At 41.8% G+C, this 20,902-nt stretch overlaps 1 protein-coding gene across 1 annotated transcript in view; it reads right to left on the bottom strand.

Annotated features, from left to right (window-relative positions):
* Positions 1-20,902, bottom strand: part of EFHC2 (EF-hand domain containing 2) — a 169,013-nt gene that overhangs the window by 25,751 nt on the left and 122,360 nt on the right. The window contains exons 12-13 of the mRNA XM_032475272.1: positions 5,640-5,831; positions 3,834-3,926 (exon numbers count right to left, since the gene is read on the bottom strand). Of these exons, the coding sequence (XP_032331163.1) occupies positions 3,834-3,926; positions 5,640-5,831 (285 nt within the window). The remainder of the gene's footprint in view (positions 1-3,833; positions 3,927-5,639; positions 5,832-20,902) is intronic.

Consider the following 20,902-nt stretch of genomic DNA (forward strand, 5'->3'; position numbering starts at 1 on the left):
ACCCAGATGGAGACTCAGCGGGGTTGAGTCCATTTACAGGGATCACATGGGCAGAAGGCAGTAGAGCTGGACTTCAGAAGCAGGTCTGGTAGAAATCCAGCCCACATCTCCCCTACCCCTACCCTCGCCCAGCATACCAGCACTAGACAAGGCTCTGGGACCAAAAGGATGAAGGGGACATAGTTCCTACCCCGAGGAGCTCAGACAGAAGCGAAGGTTTAGAGTATCTTAGGGAGATGTCGTTCTAATTCCATTAGAAACTCGTTTTGGGCCAAAGCACATTCTTTCAGTGAGAGGGCCTCCTTGTACCTCAATGTCTGCACTTAGGAAATGAGGAATCATGCCTCCCATCAACTAAAATGCACCTTTTACCATGCTCAAGGATTTACAGAATATTCTAGGGCCTTTGGCACTATGTCAATACAGAGTGTCACTCCTATTACGAATGGGTGATAGCTACCACTACATAGAACATTTAAGTCTGATGCTCTGTGCATTAGTGAAATGACTTCGTTTGGTGAGTAAGGTGACCTCACACCGGCCACCACAGCACTAGCCGACGGGGGCCTGGGGTAACCGGATGTGAAAAGATTCTGAAGTCCTAATTCCAGCGTGAGTTGTGCTAATAAGGAAAAGACCAAACTGAGTCAATAAAAATGGAAATGGGGTAGAGGGAAAAATCTTAGTACCAAAACACAGGGTCAGGAGAAATGCATGGGTAACAATCACCGGGTGAAAGAAGGCATCAAAATCTTTAGCCATACTGTTTTCCGTCTCCTGATGTAAATTCGCACAGCAGCCGGGCTCTACGGCTGTTCACCAGCTGCCCAGCTCCATCCTAAGGCAGGTAAAACTGCCTTTGGGCAGCGTGTGCACTGAACCAAGTCAACAAACTCCATGCCTGCCTCCCACGGGAGGCCGCAGACGTCAGAGGGGCTCCGGTTTAGCATGCCACAGGAGGGCTGTGCAGAGAGAGAGTCTGGTCAAGGCTCTGGAAAGCCCTGTGGAGTCTGTGGGGAACAATAAGAATGTAGAATATAAATTTAAGCTGCAGGCTGATGGGCCCATTAGGAATTAGGGCAGTCTTTGAAAGGAATCTGTGGAGATGATGCAAAACACCAAGCATGTGACCCAAATCGTGGCAGGGCATATTGGAGGGAGAGGGGAATGGGAATGAGACATTTTCTAATCTGATTAGTCTGAAGTTTCCCCCGAGTGTGGAGAAGGGTCACTGCACAATTAGAGGCAAAGTTAGACTGAACATGGTCTGCTCGGCAGCTCGGAGGGATGACCTCCTCAGAGCGGCGCTGGGCTCCCAGGCGGATGTGTTCTAAGACTGAGACGACTCCGAAGCAAGCTGGGGAATACTCTTTCTGCCTTGAATGTCAAATCGTCAAGGCAAAGACAAAACAGTCTGCTGAGAGAGTGAGAGGATGATGACTTGGTGGCCTCGGTACTGGATAAGAAACCTCTAGGTCCTCCAGAGGCCAGGCTCCCACATTACTGGACTTTCCAGGACAACTCATCCTCAAGGCCATCAAGAGATAATCTAATAAACATCCACAGCTTCCTGACTGGAAGACAGCTTAATGTGTGAAAGGCGTTCGGATCCAACTGTTTAAAAACAAGGCTTCCTCTATGTAGGAGGACACAGGTTTCTTCCAGTTCACTGCTAAGACAGACTGTGTGGTCTGTGGTCCCTGACGGACACTTCTCTCCTAATCCCCAATCAACACTCAGTCCCAGCTGCTGCAGCGCTGGGGAATTTCTGTATGCTGTCTCAATTCACTCTGAGAACCACGAGGAAGCAGGTATTGTTATCTTATTCTAGAGGCAAGGAATCGAGGGTTCAGGCAGGTCAAAAATCTTGCACAAGATCACACAGCTAGCAAGCAGGTTCAAAGAACATAGGAGACAAGGTAGGGGTAAAATTGTCAAGATGTGACAACCCACTGGTCACTTTTAGGCAGTAAATCACACATGTTAGGAGCAGGTCTCTGTATCTGAGTCAATCAAATATCTAGTCACAGATCTTCATTACAAGGTAAGAGCCAAAAAGAGAAACATAAATAGCATTGTGAGAATCCTTAGGAGAGAACCACTGCCAGCCAAGCAGAGGTGGGCTTTATGGATATGGTGCTATTTGAAATGGGTCTTAAACGAAGAGCAAGCTTTCGGCAGGTGAAGAAAATTGGAAGCTATGTCCTACTGAAGAAATAGCAAGAGAAAAGGCAAAAAAGTGGGAAGGCAGGAGGTAAACATGTGAAATGCTAAATGGCCCATTTGGCTGGACTATCGGGAACGGGAAGGGGAGCTTGGGGAACGTGAGAACTGTGGACAAACCTGACTCCTAGGCCTGCCCATTTCATCTCAGGTCCTTCACACCAGGATGGCCTATTTATCCTGCACACTGCTGCTGGCAGGTAAAAGTAAATAGAGCTGATAGGCTAGGAGATAACTCCAGGTCAATCCAATGCATACACACACATCCAACTGGATTGGCCACTTCTTCACTGCCCTCCTTATACCTGGAACCCTAGTTTTCCCACATGGGATTTAGTTTTATCTGTTCCTTTGGTTTCTCCTTTTATCTCAGGTGAGGACTCCCAACTCTGGCCCCTGCTTGAGAAGAATGCTCCAATAACAAACCTAAGCCCCACGATGGAGAAGGGGCTCAAAGCTAAGGAGTTTGGTCATTCTTTAGAAAACAAAGAAATGGTACAGAAGGCTTGTGAATAGAAGAGTGACACTATGATATTTTTGCTCTTGGAAGGTACTCAGCTGCTGTATGTAAAGATGGATTTAAAAATTTAGAGACTGGTGGGAGAAAGTCCAATAAGGGAGGCCTTGCAATAGTCAAGAGGAAAGGTGGGTCAGAACAAGAGTGAAGACAGTGGGAAAGGAAGGGAGAGAGTGGATGCAAGCAGGAGGAAGGAAGTAAAAATGTCAAGACATTCTAATCGGCTGGCTATTTGTAGACAATGATTCAAACTGGTTAGAAGCAGAAGATGTGCATTTGAAAGGTCCAGGGGTTAAGTCACAGCTTGTCTTTTTCCAGACTATGTGACTTTGGGCAAAATGTTCTCTCTCTAAACCTCAGCCATCTCATGTAAGATAGGAGGATAACAATTATTCTGACCTCACCAAGCTGTTCTCACAAAGTAAATGAGGTAATGTATTCAAAGCCATGATAACAATGCCTAGAACACAGCCCCAAATGTCAGAATTATCAAGATAAGTAAGTTAAAAGAGGCGCTGGAGTCGTGCCCTGGGAAGCATAAAAGATGACCAGAGTCTGGGTGGCTTGGGGGGGGGGGGGCTGCCAGGAAGTCAAAAGTCCAGTTCAATACAAGAAGTGAGGTGTTTTAGAAAGCAGCTCACTGCGCTTTCCTTTTGCAACATCATAATCTCTACATTTTATATGCAGTGCTCTAGCAGGATGGAGCTCTGTGCTCGTAACGCTGCTAGGTCCTCTTACTGCATGTCTCTAGCCATTGGGAACTAGCGCTTGGAAAAATCTGTCCCAAATTTTACATCATATTCTCATAACCAAGGAAGCTGTACATTTTCATTTTGTCCCAGGAATCTGTGTGCGTATCAGTGTATCTTAATGTTGAAAAGACAAAATAATAATTCATAATAGGCTCTCTAGCTAACATTCAAAATCATGATTAACTTTTACTTTTGTATCACTTAAATGGAGGTGTCATCAATAATATAATCAAAACAGTAAAGGTCAATCAAGGGCACTTAAAGGTAGATGTAAAACCAGGAACAGTCCCCGAAACAGAGCCATGCACCACAGTGCCCATGAGGGTGGAGTTCTGGCTTACCTGGACAGCAAGGATGCTAGAAGATCATCAGTCAAAGGTAACCTGGCGGACTTGCACAGCCTTCTGATGTCTTTGCTGGGTAATACTTTTTTCCTGCATTAAAACAAAGTAAATGGGCTTTTATATCCTTTGTGTGTCTCGAGTTACAATTACAGGAAAGAAATGCTACAGGAAAGAAAGTACAGATGTGTCCTAAAAACGTGGACATGGTACTGGAGTCACAGTAAGGAAAAACGGTCATTCTGCATTTTGCCAACTTTTGTCCATTTCAGCAGCCACCAGATTCTGTCCTTACAAAGGCCTCTCCATCAAGACTGAGATTCTTGGTTGGTGACAGCACAGCCTATTAAGGCTGAAGCCACTAGTGTTGCTCTAAGTAATCGATCTGCATTCTTGACCACTGGTCAAAAATGGTTCTGATATTTGAAAACATCTCTTAATTTGACAGGCATCTAGGGGCTCCAACACAAGTATTATATGACTTGAGGGTGTTTTTCTAATCTTTTCCTTGGACCCAAATCTTATAACCTAGAAGCCCCAACTGGGGCCCTAACATTCACCTCAATTTTGTCAGATGGTTTCTCCAGAGCCGCCCAACAGTCATTTTCCCCAGCCTGCTGGGGGCACAGAAATACTCGTCCAATGTCCTCTCTCAGCCAGTGTTCTTCCAGGCCTCAGGCAAAATTAGAACCAACAGGAAAGAAAGTGGGTTTCTTTCTTTGGAGGTTATAAAATGATAAAAGAATGTTTCTGTCTAGAACCAGAGCTTGTTGGATCTGGAAGGACCTCAGAGTTGTCTGATCAAGTAGCCCCATTATTCCCAAGAGGTGTTCCTTTAGTGAAGGAGGGTCACACTTCTCACCTAGGGCAGGGGTATCACCAGGGTGGAAGGCAGGGCCAGGGTCATGCAACGCCTGGGCCTCAGGAGGCTCAGAGAAGCTTAAGGATTCAAGGAAAAATACCACCTTTATTTAAAAAAAAACAACAAAACTCAACAAGGGTGTATTATGGATTAGCAGGGAAAAAAAAACATGTTCACTATTAAGATAAACTATGGCAACTTCAAAGATGTTTAAGGTATGCAGGTGGCTGCTTGGGTGAAGACTTTAGGACTGCGGATAAAGGGAGGGGTCATGGGGAAAAGAGATGGCAGTGGTGAGTAGCAACAAAATCAGAGGCTAGAGTTGGAACTAAGACTTTCTCACTGCAGGTGAGTATCCTGCTCCCCCCCCCCCCCCCGCCGCTGTATCAGGCCTGAGGGTAAGATGGACACCAAAACATACTAAGATGGGGCTCCTTGTTTGTAACAATGACTCAATAAAGCTCAATACAAACATGGTAAATGTACTAGAAATAGATTATCATTATGCTGAGCTTCATTATGTTCAAGAAGAAATCACTGCAAAGAAATTCTACAGAAAGTTTATTTGCAAATTCCACTTATCACTAAAATAATGTGAGAAAAAGACATCTCAGAATTAAACCTTCTAACACTGATTTGCTGTGTTTCAATTATAAAGCTTCTAGAAACCAATTACAAGAAAGTGGAAAGGGGCAACCCTATTCTTTTGAAGATGCAGGGCCTCCCCTATTCCATCACCAAAGAGAGCTCACCATCCATCACTGTGAAATATCCGCACCCAGATAATCTCCAAAAATGATTTAAGGTGGCTTTGCTAAAATAGTGGAGTATGAGGAGGCACGCTAATTTTCTTCTTGCTCTTTTTTGATAAAATACAAATTCCTTCATTACTGGTTCACAGAAACGTAAATGACTTATTAGCATCAATAAAATAAAATGCTTACTTTTCCCGATCTTGGTATACACAGGTAGCAATGAGTCTTTCGAAATTCTCAAAACCATTTTTCTTGAGCTGCTCGTGGACCTGTGCCATTAGGATATCTGGACACGGGTCCTCAGGCACCTGGTAGTGACGTGCAATGGTTATAAGTTCTTGGTCTGTGAGTCTCCCGACAGTTAGAGTCATCATTATGTCTCTGTAAAGAAAATGGAAAACACTCATGAAATTATATCTAAGACTATTTTACCTTTCCTTCTATTAAAAATATCCAAATCCCACTTTACCAACTGCATACAGAACAAATTATTATTTTTCTGTAATTTCTCCACTTAACTTGTGCTAGAATGGAAAACCATAAGCACTATAGCTTATAAATAAAATGGCATTTTGCCCAGAGACAAACTTCTACCAGATAACAGCCAACAACTAGGAAGTAAATTCTTAAAGTCCTTGAATGGTCAAAAATCCTGTGATTTAATACATGATTTCATTCAATGTCTATTAATCTTACTTTACACAAAATAGTAACAAGCTTGGGGTTCTGGTTTCCCAGGGTATAAAACTCATAAATCAGTAAGTTAGAAGGGTGTTTTGGAGATTGGGAAAGCAATTATGCACATTTCTGTAGTGAAAAGTAAAAACTGACACACCCTACCAGTGAGAAAAACGTGAAAAGAGCTGTGTAAAAGTGCAGTCGTCTGAGTCTTTAGAAGGCACATGGCTGAAATGTTTTCAACATATTCTCTATATGAAAGATATGAAAGCTATAAACCATGCAACACGTATTAGAAAGAATTACATCAAAATGGTAAAGCTGCAAGCTGTTATGGTGGTTAAATGAACAAGCTTCCACCATCTAGAAAATCTACTTACCAGATAAAATTCAGTTCCCAAGAATCCCAAATAAATGAGGGAATACAAGATTTTATTTGTTCTTCTGCCATAGATGGGTCTTTTAGAATAATGGTTTTTGGTTCTTTTAGAGATCTCTCGTCATTTTCACTATCATTTGAGAGATCTGGGTTCTTCTAGTCAAGAATACTCTTAGATAGAGCATAGGCTAACCCACAGCTATGATGCTGACCTGTCTGAAAAAGCTGCATTTCACCTGTATCCACGTACTAAGGCCTCCGGTTTTTGTTTCATTTTGTTTTGCTTTTGCTTTTCTGATGGGAAATGAAAGCCAAATTCAACTAAGAGGACTCCACAATTGTAGCAAGTCAGTTTGGGTTAGATGATCAATCACAGTAACATTGGCTGGGGGCTCACTGTATGGAAAACACTGCAGTCACTTTGGCATGTGAACTTTTCAGTCTGTAATCTATTTGGGCTGTCCAAGCATCCAGATGAGCTCTCTAGCCACAAACTGGGAGGGCCACTTGAATCAAAAGAGTAGTAATAATAACCCTCGCCACCTGTTGAGTACTAGCTATGTGCTAGGTCCTGTGTCGCCAGGTCCTTCTGGCATGGATCATCTCATCTGGTCCAAAAGGCAGATACTATTACCCCCATTTTGCAGATGAGAACACAGAGGCAAAAATGTTAAGGAATATGTCCAGTATCATGAAGTCAGAATGCAAACCCCTGCAGTCGGCTCTAAAGCCCATGCTCCTGCCTACTATGCTATCCCTCTTCTGTTGGGACACAGAAGACAGGGTGACCAGATGGAGCGGGGCTTAGGGAAAGCTAAAGGCAGTGGCTTTTGAGCTGATTTTTTACAGACCTCTATTCCCTTTACCATTCGTGACCTCTGCCTTAAGGGCTATCACTGACCTGCCTTAATAAGTAAGAGAAAGTAATTTCAGAAATCCTGAGTCACAGACAGAGGGCTAAGTGACCATGAAGGAACCACTCTAAGGAAAGCCCTTGGCTCACTGTGAACACTGGTCATGGATTGATCAGCCATGACACGTGCATAAAATTGAACATGACACAACCATGAGAAATAGGCTGTTGATTGGTATTTATTGGTATGAAGGATGTCAGTGCTATGCTGATAAATGTTGTATGACCGGAGTGAAACTATAGATACTGGTATATACGTATTTGCAGAAGGAAAAAAAAGACTGGAAGGATACATATCAAAACATCTATAGCGTTATCCCTGATTGATGAGGTTTCTTTATATATATGTATAAAAACGATTGTTTTACATATATATAAAATGCCTTTTTCTAAATTTTTGTAATAATCAAATATGACCTTCATCGTCAGTTAAAAAAAAACCAAACCCAACACGTGAAGTCTCTCTTTCCTTTTGAGGGTAGAAAATGGCGTGAAGAAGAAAAAGTGGCACGTTCTGAAGGACAAGGGAAAAGCGCATGTGCAGCAAGAACTAGAAACTTTCCACGCACCTCTAACTAAAGTTACTCTAGCCCCACCGGGTCATAAAAGTTTATTGTCCTTTTCACTGGATAAACTGAAATGATCCTGACCTCACTGCAGTTAAAGTTTATATCTGCTGGGTTTCTGTGTGCTTGGGTTTTAAACAGCTCAGTATTCCACCACCTTCCATGGCTTTCTGTGGGCATTCCAAACAAGCTGCCCTCAGTCATGCAGGACACTAGGGCCCCCAAAGCGGCTGCTGGGCTGGCCACTGCACCCACACCAGGTGGGACCTGGCACCGAGGAGCCAACTGGGCAGTGCAAGCCTTGTCCTGCACACCTCAAGTGGCGGCCACCACTTTGCCCCGTGTTTGCCACGGGTCCTTTCTTCAGGACCCACTCCACTCCTGTCAGACTTTAATGGGCTTCCCCAAGAATGGGGAATCTTTTCAAAAGCAGCACATTCCATCTCGTTTCACTGTGGGGAAATCCACTTAACATAAAATTTACCATCACTAGCATTTAGTGCATTTACCTTGTTATGCAACCACCACCTCTATCTGTTCCAGAGTATTTTCATCACCCCCAAGAAGCAGTCAGTGCAGTTTCCCTCTCCCATGCCATGCTCCTTGCTCTTCCTCAAACAATTTCAGGGCCTTTGCACTTGCTGTTCCCTCTGCCCGGAATGCTCTTCCCTAAGATGATTACACAGTTTGGTCCTTCATCTCCTGTAGCGCATCTTCTCTTCTGCTAGGGTATCATTTTCTCCATGAAGCCTTCTCTGACCATCCTTTTTAAAAGTGTGACCCCTCCTCCTATGAGCCTGGCATCATTCCCTAACCCCTTCTCTGCTTTCTTTGCCTCAGTGGCATTTGTCATATGCCAATGTAGTGTATCTTTTATTTTCTTATTCTGTATATTGTCTTCTTTTTAGTGGTATTCATTTTATTTATTGGTTTTTGGGGGGAGGGGGCAGGTAATTAGGTTTATTCATCTATCTATTTATCCATTTATTTATTTAATGGCGGTACTGGAGATTGAACCCAGGACCTTGTGCATGCTAAGCATGTGCTCTACCACTGAGCTATATACTCTCCCCTCTGTATTATTATCTTTAATCCTCCACTAGAACGTAAGTTCCACAAAGGGCAGGGCTATTGGTCTACTTTGTTCATTGTTGAATCCCCAACACCTTAAAGGGCCCCTGGCACACAGTACACATGCTGTAATAAATAGTTTTCTGAATAAATAACAAATGAGAGTTCAGTTAGTAAGGTATGAAAAGCATTTAGCATAGTGCCTGGAACTATGAATGTTCATAAGCAAGAGCAATTTTTATTATTCTCACCATCCCACAATGGAGGTAGTTTCATTTTGTATTAAACTGGAAGAGTTTCTTCCTTGAAGCAAGTTTATCTTGGAAAAATGTGAAATGTCTTCGATGACTGAAATCATAGAATTTATTACAGAATGTAAAAGGGAAATGGTACACTTACTCTGAATAGTCAAATTCAGGATTAAGTCTGAAGTGATAAAGTAATAAACTCCAGGTGTGCCTTCCTTTATATAATGGATATACTTGAGAAGCTGGACAAATGCTTAATTCTTCAAATTCAAGTGAGATGCCCCCTTTCAGTCTCTATTATACATAAAGATACTCTACCTTCATTTTGGTCATTTTTCATTGGCAATGGCACTTAACACCTTAGCTTTAAATCTCTCTAATTTCTGTCAAGCTGTTAATGACAAACAAGCACCCTGAGCTCTGAAATAAGTCCTCTGGAAACTAAAGAATCTTTTGACAGTATAAATAATTACTGCCAAATTTCTCTACTTTGTAAATTGATTTTTTTTGACATATTTTCTCAAACGGAAGTCCATTTCCATTGAAAATCACTGACCCTGTTTTCTAACTCCAAATAAATGTAAGCAGCTTCTAGTTTTCTCTCTTACTGCTCTAATCTTCATTTCAAATTAAATGCTATGGCTTTTCCTGTTTTGATATGTAGTGGGATATACATGGTAATTTTGATTTATTTAGTTTGAAATTCAGTATGTCTTCGTGCACTTGACTTTGGGGCCCTTTAAGTATAGCCGAATGAAATGTGATATTCTCATGCAGTTAAGAGTAATTGCTATATATTATCAACAATATTTTTCATAGAGGTACAATTTTAGAACCTTTTGAAATGCTTATCTATAATTCTACAATTTGGTACAATATGCATTTAAACAAGATAAGACAACAGTGTTTTTTTGTGGGGTTTTTCTGGTGTTTTACATCATGTCAAGTTTTTCTGGTAGCAGCAAATGGAAGTCTGAGCCATGGTGCTTAAAACTTGCAATGTGGGCAGAAAGGAATGAATATTCATTTCATTTACAAGCGAAGTCATTCATTTTCTACCACCGTCCTTTTCATTAACACCCATCCTGTGTTCAGGGATTATCTGTCTCCAAGCAAACCTCATTTGTTTGGCTTTTTGTTTTTAACTCTCTCACTGGTTGCCAGACGTTTTAGAGGCCATGCTAAACCCTGTGATAATCGGGGAGCCTTACATGGAGGGCGACCTCATATAAGCCCACTGGTCACACAACTGGCTGAACACAAGACCAGACTGTTCTGGACTTAAAATCAATTTTGTAATTCAAGACTTACTCATATCAAAACACATCAAACAAAATATAATCAGATTCTTAATTCTTTCTGAACACACACCTTAAAATATAAAATTTATTGGCTTAACTCCATTATAAAAGGAACACATTTCTAAATATAGAGAATGTGGATAAGAAGGGCTGTAACAAAGATACAGCCAGCTCCGAGAAAGTAGCCTTCATCTAGTCTGGCATGTATACACATGAAGGGGGAAATCCAGGAAGGCTCCATAGCAGAGGTGGTAATGGAGCAAACCTTGAAGATGAAAGACAATCTGCTAGTCAGAAAAGTAGGGTGGTGAGGAGAAGGAGGTTGGGAAGAATGGGAGAAAGAGCCATATCCTTAGAGATACAAGGAGAACAAGTGGATGGTACACCTTAGGAGCTACACAAAGTATTAATAACACCACTGACCAAGTGCTTGGTGCCTGTCAGACATTGATCTAACTGCTCCCCATGCATGGACTCATTCAATTCCACAACCCTTCGGGTAGGAACTTTGATTATTCCCATTTTACAGATGAGGAACTAAGGCCCAGAGAGCTCCAGCAAATTGCCCAAGGGCTCCCAGCCAGAAGTGGTGGAGCCAAGAATTGTACCCAGGTGGTCAGGATTCTTAGGATGACTAGAACATAGGGAAGTGAAGCAAGAGACAAGTTAGAGAGCCGCACGTGGGGCCCAGTCATGAAAGGCACACACGGGACATCTGGGTTTTCTTCCACAGGTGGAGAATCTCTTGAAGGGTGTCAAGCAAGACAGCACTATGGACAGAGAGCTGGATGTCAGAGCACTCAGGAAGCAATGTGAGTGCAGGTATGCCAGTGAGGGCTGCTGGGGCAGAGGAAACAGGGCAAGAGGATGAGCTGAGAGGCATAAATTAGGGTTGGATGTGCCTGGCTAAGGATGGGCCCCGGGTCCCTTGTTCAATGTCTGGGAGACAGGGCTATCATGGAAGCTAGCTTTGGACAGCAGAGGGGACACCTTTTCTACTGAGATGAGAAAGGAGGAACGCAAAGTTGTGGATGCAGGGGTATGGGGGAGGTTTGCATTTTACAACTTTAATATTATCTCTTAATCTGGAGGTGAAATTTTCTGCGATGGGTGGGAGGAAAATGGTGAGGTTGGGAACTTAAGAGTGAGAAAGTTTGAAACCTCCATTGTGGAGAACGGGAAAAGGCATAACTAGGACTTGACCCATACTTAACTGTTTCTCATCTTTAACTGCCCACTGATCCATCAGTTGTCCAGTCTGTCATCTATGTCTTCAATTTCTGGTCCCTACTGATCCTTTCGCTACAGATTATAGACATGTTCATGTCTCTCCTAACTTAAAACAGCAAAACCTCGCTGGTGATCTTCTGCCCAGCTAAGTCATCCTGGTGGCATCCATCAGCCTGGCAGAACCAGTCTCCCGTGGCAGACTTGTGACAGCAAGGAGCCACAGCCGTGGTGTTTGACAGTGGTCTGACCCTCCTTGGTCAAAGATACCTTCCTGGAGTTCCTGGACAACTAAGGAGGAAGGGGAAGTGAAGAGGTCTCCGGAAGAATATACTGATCATTCCTCAAGAGGAATTCCTGATAACATGGCCCATGGGAGCTCAAGGAATTAAATGGGAAAGTAAAAGAGAGGTGAGCATATGCCAACCTCAAGAAAATGGAATGTGCCAAATGGCTCCAGGGGCAATCAGGAAGTTCACATTTATGGTCAGGACTTCTAAGAGATTCTTTTTAAAAAAAAAACTACACATAGAGTTACCTTATGATCCAGCAATCCCACTCCTGGGCATATTATCTGGAGAAAATTCTAATTTGAAAAGATACATGCACTCCAATGTTCACAGCAGCACTATTTACAATAGCCAAGACATGGAAACAACCTAAATGTCCACCAACAGATGACTGGATAAAGAAGTTGTGGTATATTTATACAATGGAATATTAATCAGCCATAAAAAATAATAAAATAATGCCACTTGCAGCAATATGGATGGACCTGGAAATTGTCGTTCTAAGTGAAGTAAGCCAGAAAGAGAAATAAAAATACCATATGGTATCACTTATATGTGGAATCTAAAGAAATAACACAAATGAACTTATTTAAAAAACAGAAACAGACTCACAGACATAGAAAACAAACTTACGGTTACTGGTGGGGGAAGGGGGTGGGAAGGGATAAACTGGGAGTTCAGGATTTGCAGATACTAACTACTATATATAAAATAGATAAACAACAAGTTTATACTGCATAGCACAAGGAACTATATTTAATATCTTGTAGTAACTTATGGTGAAAAAGAATATGAAAATGAATATATGTATGTTCATGGATGACTGAAGCATTATGCTGTACACCAGAAATTGACACAACCTTGTAAACTGACTATACTTCAATAAAAATAAAATAAAATAAGATAAATTTAAAAAATAAATGAAAAGATTTCTTCTAGGACTTTCCCATCTTCTTGCCGTGTGTTTTCAGTTTTTCATGTATTGCTGTAATTATCTTCTATTGCTACTTGTTTTTTACAATAAAGACTATATTAGGTTTGCTCTTAGGTTTAGCAATTTTTTTTCTAAAAAAGAACACTATGGTCTACGCTTGTATTTATTTATTTTTCTTAATAATAGGTTTTAAAATTATAAAATGAATGCATCATGGTACAAATTCAAAAAGTATAAAAAGTTACACCATGAGTCTCCTCACCGCCCCAAGCTCTAGTTCCACTCCCTAGAATTTCTTCTTTTACCCAGCCTTATCGACATATAAATGACAAAACTGTACAACGTGATTATTCGACACCCATATACACTGTGAAATGATTATTCGATTCTGCAATTCTATTTGGAATTCTATCTTGGTTAAGTTGAAAATGCCCTAAAATATTTTAAACTTACATCTACCCAATTTTCAAAGATAAGGATGAAATATGATTTTACTCTCAAGATGAAATGTGAGGAATTTAGCCTTTAGTTTCCCCACTCTCTCTATTTGGCTATCTTATCTCTGGTATAGACCATATTATCTTCCTTTTTAATTTTTCTAACTATCATTCACCTCTTGAAATAATGTTTTATCTTTGCATTTAGATGTATAACCCTGTAGGTATGTTTGTGTGTGTGTGTGTATGTGCATATGTGTGTGTAAAACCTGTTTTTATGTTCAATGCTGTTTCAATTTTTCGAGATAAGGTGTACTACTTGAGTTCTTCATTTTGATTTTCTCTTCATGTTCTGGAGTAATTTATTAAAGTAATATTTTACTTTAAGTAATTTATTAAAGAAACTTTAGTAAAGAAACTATATTATAGTTTGTTTTCTTGAAGATTTAAAAACATTTCTATTGTCGCCATGTACAAAAAACAGCTGTTCCCAATTTGTTTACCCTCAAAGCACTGAGGATTTACTCCATTGTCTCCTTGCATTGCCTCATCTTTTTTGGTTTTTAGGTCATTGGTTCTGCTGATGGCAGTGGTGTTTTTAAGCTTTATTTTATGTATGCTTTGCTTTGATGCTCCTTATAAGATTCTTTCCTTATATATGACCTTTACATTTTTGCCAAGGTATATCTAATGATCCCTTTTCATTTTTTGCTTGGAACAGAGTGAAATCTTTCAATTTCCAACATACCTTTTTTTTGCTTCGAAAAGGACTTTTCTTTAAAAATGACCACTGATGATAACTTTAGTCCCGTTTGTCCAATTCCCTCTCCACCTGCATTTCTGCTGTCTTCTTTCTCAATATTTTAATCTCTTTCTTGTTTTGCTTTGTTTGAGGGTGTTTCTAAAGATAGTTCTTTGGCTTATTACAGAGTTTTCTACAGTGTCCAGTCTCCTATTAGTGCCTCCTGTTTAACTTTTAATTCAGAAAATATGTGTTTTGTACATTTTAATGCAACTCTTTCCTTGTTTTGGTCTGTTTGCTGTTCAAAATGGCCTGCTCTTGCTGAGACCAGCATACATCTGGTTGTGACCATAACTAAGTTCTAAAAACAAATAAACAAAATCAATTTCTCATGCAATAAATCACTTTTGGAATCTGCATGGATTCTCCTATATCGAGTGGTTTAGTTTCTCTCTGTTTGTGCACCCTTACAAAGAGGTTTCTAGAGCAATCTGGGCTTTGGTGTGGGGCTGTACTTAACCAAATTCCACAGGCTCTCTGTCACAGATGGGGTGTATGTGTATCTGTGTCTGTGTGTGTTGGGGGGTCAGTTAAGGAAAGGAGGGATCCAATCATGCCTGTCTTCAATAAATGTGGCCAAATCAACAAGAAAGAGGGAGGGGAAGGAGACAAGCTTTTGATTTGGAGACCAAGACGCCATATTTGTGGTTGGGGGGTTGGTAGGGAAAGAAGAGACTAAGTAGCAGAGAAAAAGCTGGGAGCCTTGTCCCAGTATCCCAACCACCGATGGAAGGACTCCAAAAGGCCTCTCCATGCTTGGTGTCCCGAGTTGTGCAGCTCACAATCTGCACAACCTTCCAGAGGCCCTTCCCTAGGACCACTTAATCACACACAAGCCCCAGCGAAGACTGTTTGGCTTATGTTCAATTGACCTGTTATGCCAGGAAAGAAATCGGGAAAGGACGAAATATAAGTCCACCAATAAATACAATGATTTACTTCCTTGTCAGAATACGAAGAAGAAAAATTTCTTCCATTTTATCATCCTGGCCTATTTTTTGATTTGTTTTGGTCTTCTATGAAGAATTCTGAGCTTGGGAAAAGACAGCACTGAAATGAGAATTAAGTCACTTGTCTGAATCAGATGTCACAGACACAACCTAGGCAATCGACCTGACTACATTTTGTCAGTGGCTGGAACTATTAAACTTTGCAATGTCAGTGAGAAATCATTTTTAGTCCAGATAATATAATGAGAACTTGTTCCTGGCTCCTTGTTTTAAACACCCTGTGCTTAAAGTTATGTAATGAATCCTCGTGTGCAACCACAGAACATCAGACCTAAAAATAGCAATTTTAAAAGGAATACCAGAAATACACATGCTGATAGCTTCATCTATAAAGCCTAATTGGCCCTAAATCAAAAATAAGGTAAATATGCTCGTCTATTCTATAAAAAATAAAGGAAAAATGAGCAGGAATCAGTTAAGACAAAACAAAAGAAGGAAGCTGGTTGTCAGTCACAAACCCAACTTCCCTGTTACTTCAGGGGCTGTGTTCTCCACTCCAGGCAGGAGGGAGCTTCTCCAGCAGGTGCTGGAGCACAGTCCCTCCTAAGCCACACAATGGTCACTTCCAGGGTCCAGTGTGCCCTGATGCGCAGCAACAGTGACTAGCCGTGGTTGCAGCGACTTCATGCCTAAGCGTCTTGCAGGCTGAAGTCACCAGTGTGGTGGCAGCAGGTACAACCAGAACAAGGGAAGGAAGGCCATGCCTCTCGGGGTGGGGCAGGGAGCCTTTCCCACAGTCGTTTCCATCTCCTCTGTGGGATATCGCATTCCTACCCTCAGCTCTCCACCTCTCCCTGTATCTGCGTCTTTTCCCATGTGACTCTGCTGTTTCACCTTTCAAAGGGGCACAGTTTCTTTCTTGCTCCTGGATGACAGGGTCAGCTACAGGCCTTGCTCTGGCCAGCACGGTCACGTGGAAGTCAAGGTGTGCCCGTTCTGAGTCTCAGCCTCAAGAGGTCTTCCAGGTTTCTTATTCCCTGGCTGCACTCCTGCCATCACCCTAAGAAGGATGTGCTCAAGTTAGCCCACTGCTCCCTGGAGGAGAATGAGAGACACGTGGAACTGAGATGCCCCAGCTGGGCCCAGCCCAGAGCAACTGACCCTCGACAACCCACCGATGTGTGAGCTCAATAAATGCTTACGCTGCACGCCACTGAGATTTGGCGGTCATTTACTAAACAGCCAAAGGGTGGCAATAGTTGATTGATCCTCTCCTCCAGGTCCGACATCCCTGCACTCTACTCTCCTCTCTTCCTTCATCTGGAGGTTAGCGAGAGGCATCTCCACACCCCAGGTTAAGCGGGACCTCAGGCAGCTAGGCACCCGGGCAATGGCACGTGATGTCCTCAGCAGAAATGCTCTGACTGAACAGCAGGCTGATGGGATGCTGTCAGAAACCACCACCTGAAGCTTATGTCCCTGGCTGCCCTGTGGCTACCATGCAGCAAGCAAAGGGCCCTCTCTCTGTGAGTGGCCATTAAAGCGGCCATTTCTGAGGAACCTCCATACTCTTTTCTATAGTGTCTGCACCAATTTACATTCCCATCAACAGTGTACGAGGGTTCCCTTTTCTCCACATCCTCGTCAACATTTGTTATTTGTGGACTTTTTGATGATAACCATTTTGACAGATATGAGGTGGTATCTCATTGTGGTTTTGATTTGCATTTCTCTGATGATTAGCAATGTTGAGCAATTTTTCATGTGTCTGGTGGCCATCTGTATATCTTCTTTGCAAAATATGTATTCAGGTCTTCTGCCCATTTTTAAATTGGGATCTTTGGTTTTTGATATTGACTTGCATAAGTTGTTTGTAAATTTTGGATATTAACCCCTTACTGGTCATATCATTTGCAAATATTTTCTCCCATTCATTAGGCTGGCTTTTTGTTTTGTCCATGGTTTCCTTTGTTGTGCAAAAAGCTTTTAAGTTTAATTAGGTCCCATTTGTTTACTTTTGCATTTATTTCTTTTGCTCTAGGAGGCAGATCCAAAAAATAATGCTACAATTTCTGTGAAAGAGTGTTCTGCCTATGTTCTCTTCTAGGAGTTTTATGGTTTCAGGTCTTACATTTAGGTCTTCACTCCATTTTGAGTTTATTTTTGTATATGGTGTGAGAAAATGTTTTAATTTCATTCTTTTACATGTAGTTGTCCAGTTTTGCTAGCACCACTTACTGAAGAGACTGTCTTTTCTCCATTTTATATTCTTGTTTCCTTTGTTGTAGATTAATTGACCATATGTGAGTGGGTTTATTTCTGGACTCTCTATTCAGTTTCATTATCTACGTGTCTGTTTCTGTGCCAGTACCATACTGTTTTGATTACTATAGCTTTGTAGTAAAGTCTGAAGTCAAGGTGGATGATTCCTTCAGCTCTGCTCTTCTTTCTCAAGATATTTTGGCTATTCAGGATCTCTTGTGTTGTCATACAAATTTTAAAATGACTTGTTCTACTTCTGTGAAAATGCCCTTGGTATACTGATAGAGACTGCACTGAATCTCTAGATTGCCCTGGGTAGTACAGTCGTTTTAACAATATTAATTCTCCCAATCCCTTTAGGGGATTTTTAAAGGGGATTTGTTTACACAGTGTATCTTTCCATCTGTTTGCACTGCCTTCAAATTCTTTCATCAGTGTCTTACAGTTTTCTGAGTACAGGCTTTTTACCTCCTTAGGTAGGTTTATTCCTAAATATTTTATCCTTTTTGACATGATAGTAAATGGAACTGTTTTCTTAATTTCTCTTTCTGAAAGTTCATTGTTAGTGTATAGAAAAGTAACAGATTTCTGTATATTATCTTGTGTTCTGCAATTTTACTGAATTCATTTATTAGTTCTAATAGTTTTTGGGTGGAGACTTTAGGGTTTTCTATATGCACTATCATGTCACCTGTAATAGCAACAGTTTTACTTCTTACCTTCCAATTTTGATGCCTTTTATTTCTCTTTCTTCTTTGATTACTATGGCTAGGACTTCCAATACTATGTTAAACAAAAGTGGCAAGAGTTCACATCTTTGTCTTATTTCTGATTTTGGAGGAAAAGCTTTCAGTTTTTTACCATTGAGTATAATGTTAGCTGTGAGTATGTCATAAACTGCTTTTATTATGTTGAGACACGTTCTCTCTTTGTCATGAATGGATACTGAATTTGGTCAAATGCTTTTTCGGCATCTACTGAGATGATCATGTGATTTTCATCCTACTTTTTGTTAATGTGGTGTATCACATTGATTGATTTGCAAATAATTGAACCATTTTTGCATCTTTGTTATCCGTATTGTTGCAAATGGCAAAATTTCATTCTTTTTTATGGCTGAGCAGTATTCCATTGCATGCGTATCCATATCACATCTTCTTTATCCATTCATCTGTTGATAGGCACTTAGGTTGCTCCCATACCTTGGCAATTGTAAATAATGCTGCTATGAATATTGGGGTGCATGTATCTTTTTGAATTAGTGATTTTGTTTCAGATACATACCAAGGAGTAGAACTGCTAGGTCATACGGTAGCCCTGCTTTTAGTTTTTTTGAGAAACCTCCGTATTGTTTTCCACAATGGCTGCACCAATTTACATTCCTACCAACGGTGTACAAGGGTTCCCTTTTCTCCACATCCTCGCCAACATTTATTTGTGTTCTTTTTTTATTATATTTTCCATTTCCTTGTTTAAAATTCTCACTGTGTTCATCTATTCTTTCCCCTAATTCAGTTAGCATTCTTATTACTAATAATGAATTCTTTATCTGGTAAATTGTTCATTTCTGTTTCAAGAGTTGTTTTTTTCCCAAAGGTTTTCTTTTGTGCTTCCAACTGAGACAAATTCCTCTGTCTTCTTATTTTGTTTCCCTTTCTTTGTCTCTAAGAAATTAGGTGAAACGGATACCTATCCTGGTCTTGAAGGGATATCCTCATGGGGGGCATCCCTATACAGTCTACATGCACCCAGCGGCTTTGGTGGGAGAGCTGGATTCGATGGGAACACAGTCACATCTTTCCTCAGGGTGCGCTGGCAGCTATCACTCTGATAGGAGGTGGGGCTGGAGATGGAGGGGCTAGGGCAGAGCCAGGTATGAGGCAGGGCTTCTCCTCTGCTCAGTTGCCATCACCATCCTATGGGAAGCAGGATCAGGCCCCAAGTGGCTGGAGCAGAAACCCTGAGGGTCAGGTCTGAGCAGGATTAGTTCCATTTAAGTGTGTGTTGTTCCCCCTCCCAGCACCAGCACCCTCACCCCAGAGGGGAGCACTGCTGGAGCAAGAGGGGCTGGTGTAGGTGTTCAGTGAGCATCAGGGCATAGGCTGTCAGAGTGTCTGGCTGCTGTCAGAGATCCAGACGGACTCTGATACACCACCTGTGTGATCACCAGAAATGGCTGTCCACTACCTGCTCAGATTCTGCTTAGGGTTTGCAACACTTCAGTGTCTCATGGCCAGGCTTTTCCTCAGTCATTACAGCCCTTGCTCCAGTGTGGAGCTGCAACACAAGGCAAGCAGTGCTGGGGTGTCTACTCAGCTCAGGTTGGGGCACGTGCCGGGGTGGTCACAGGAAACAAGTCAGTTACTGCACTCCTCTTGAGCAGAGCTCAGCCTTCCCACAGCCCTCCTGTTAGTCCCACTGGTCCTCTAACCAGGTAACGGGGTTCATCTTCCCTTTGTCAGACCTCAGGGCTGAGGTGCCCCATATGTGGCTTAAATGGCTCACTTCCCAGGGAGGGTCTCTACCTGTGTAATCTCCCTTTTCCTCTGAGCCCCCTCCCAGGGGCACAAGTCCTGACCTAATCACTTCTCTTCCCTTCCTACCTGATTCTGTGTGCATCTTTCCTACAGCCGTGGTTGTTTTCTGCTAGTTTTCAGTTTTCAGTGAGAACTGTTCCACACGTAGATGTATTTTTGATCTGGGGGGGGGGGGGATGAGGTCCATGTCCTCCAACTCTGCCACCTTTGATTCAAGTCCCCAAACTCAAGTTATTAGCTATTATCATAATTATTAGTAGGTAGTAGAATGAACTGTCCTTCAAGAAAGGCCAAAATCAGTTTAAAAAAAACCCTTCAATAGGGTCCTAACTACTATGTGAATGAAAATTAAACCCAAACAAAGGTCACTGCCTTTGTTCATGCATGTATTCATTCATTTATTCTTCAACAAACAAGTATGAGGGAATACAAGGATGTGCTGAGTGGCACCAGCCATAAATGCAATGAGATCCAAGAGGCAGGGATTACTGTGAGCTGGGGTGATCAGGCACATTTTAAGAGAAGAAATGTAAACTGGAATATCTTCAGGGGTAGGAGAAAGCTGAACAGCAAAAGAGAGCTCCCCCCAAAAATGGTGTGAAAAGAGAATGACATGGATTGGGTGGCCCAGAAACAGCAGTGGCAGGTCCCACGGTGGTTGATGGAGGTTCACTGATGAAGCTGAGCTTCTCCAAAGGCAGCTCATTCATCTCTGAAACTCCATCACCCACCATGGGCCCTGACACAGAGTAGGTGCCTAATATACGTTTACTGAATGAATGAATGGTAAATGTACATGGTTACACACCACACTGCAAGGCACAGCTTCCATACCCAGTACTTCGGGTTGCAAAATT

Source organism: Camelus ferus, chromosome X (genome assembly GCF_009834535.1).
Source record: "Camelus ferus isolate YT-003-E chromosome X, BCGSAC_Cfer_1.0, whole genome shotgun sequence".
NCBI classification, from domain to species: domain Eukaryota; kingdom Metazoa; phylum Chordata; class Mammalia; order Artiodactyla; family Camelidae; genus Camelus; species Camelus ferus.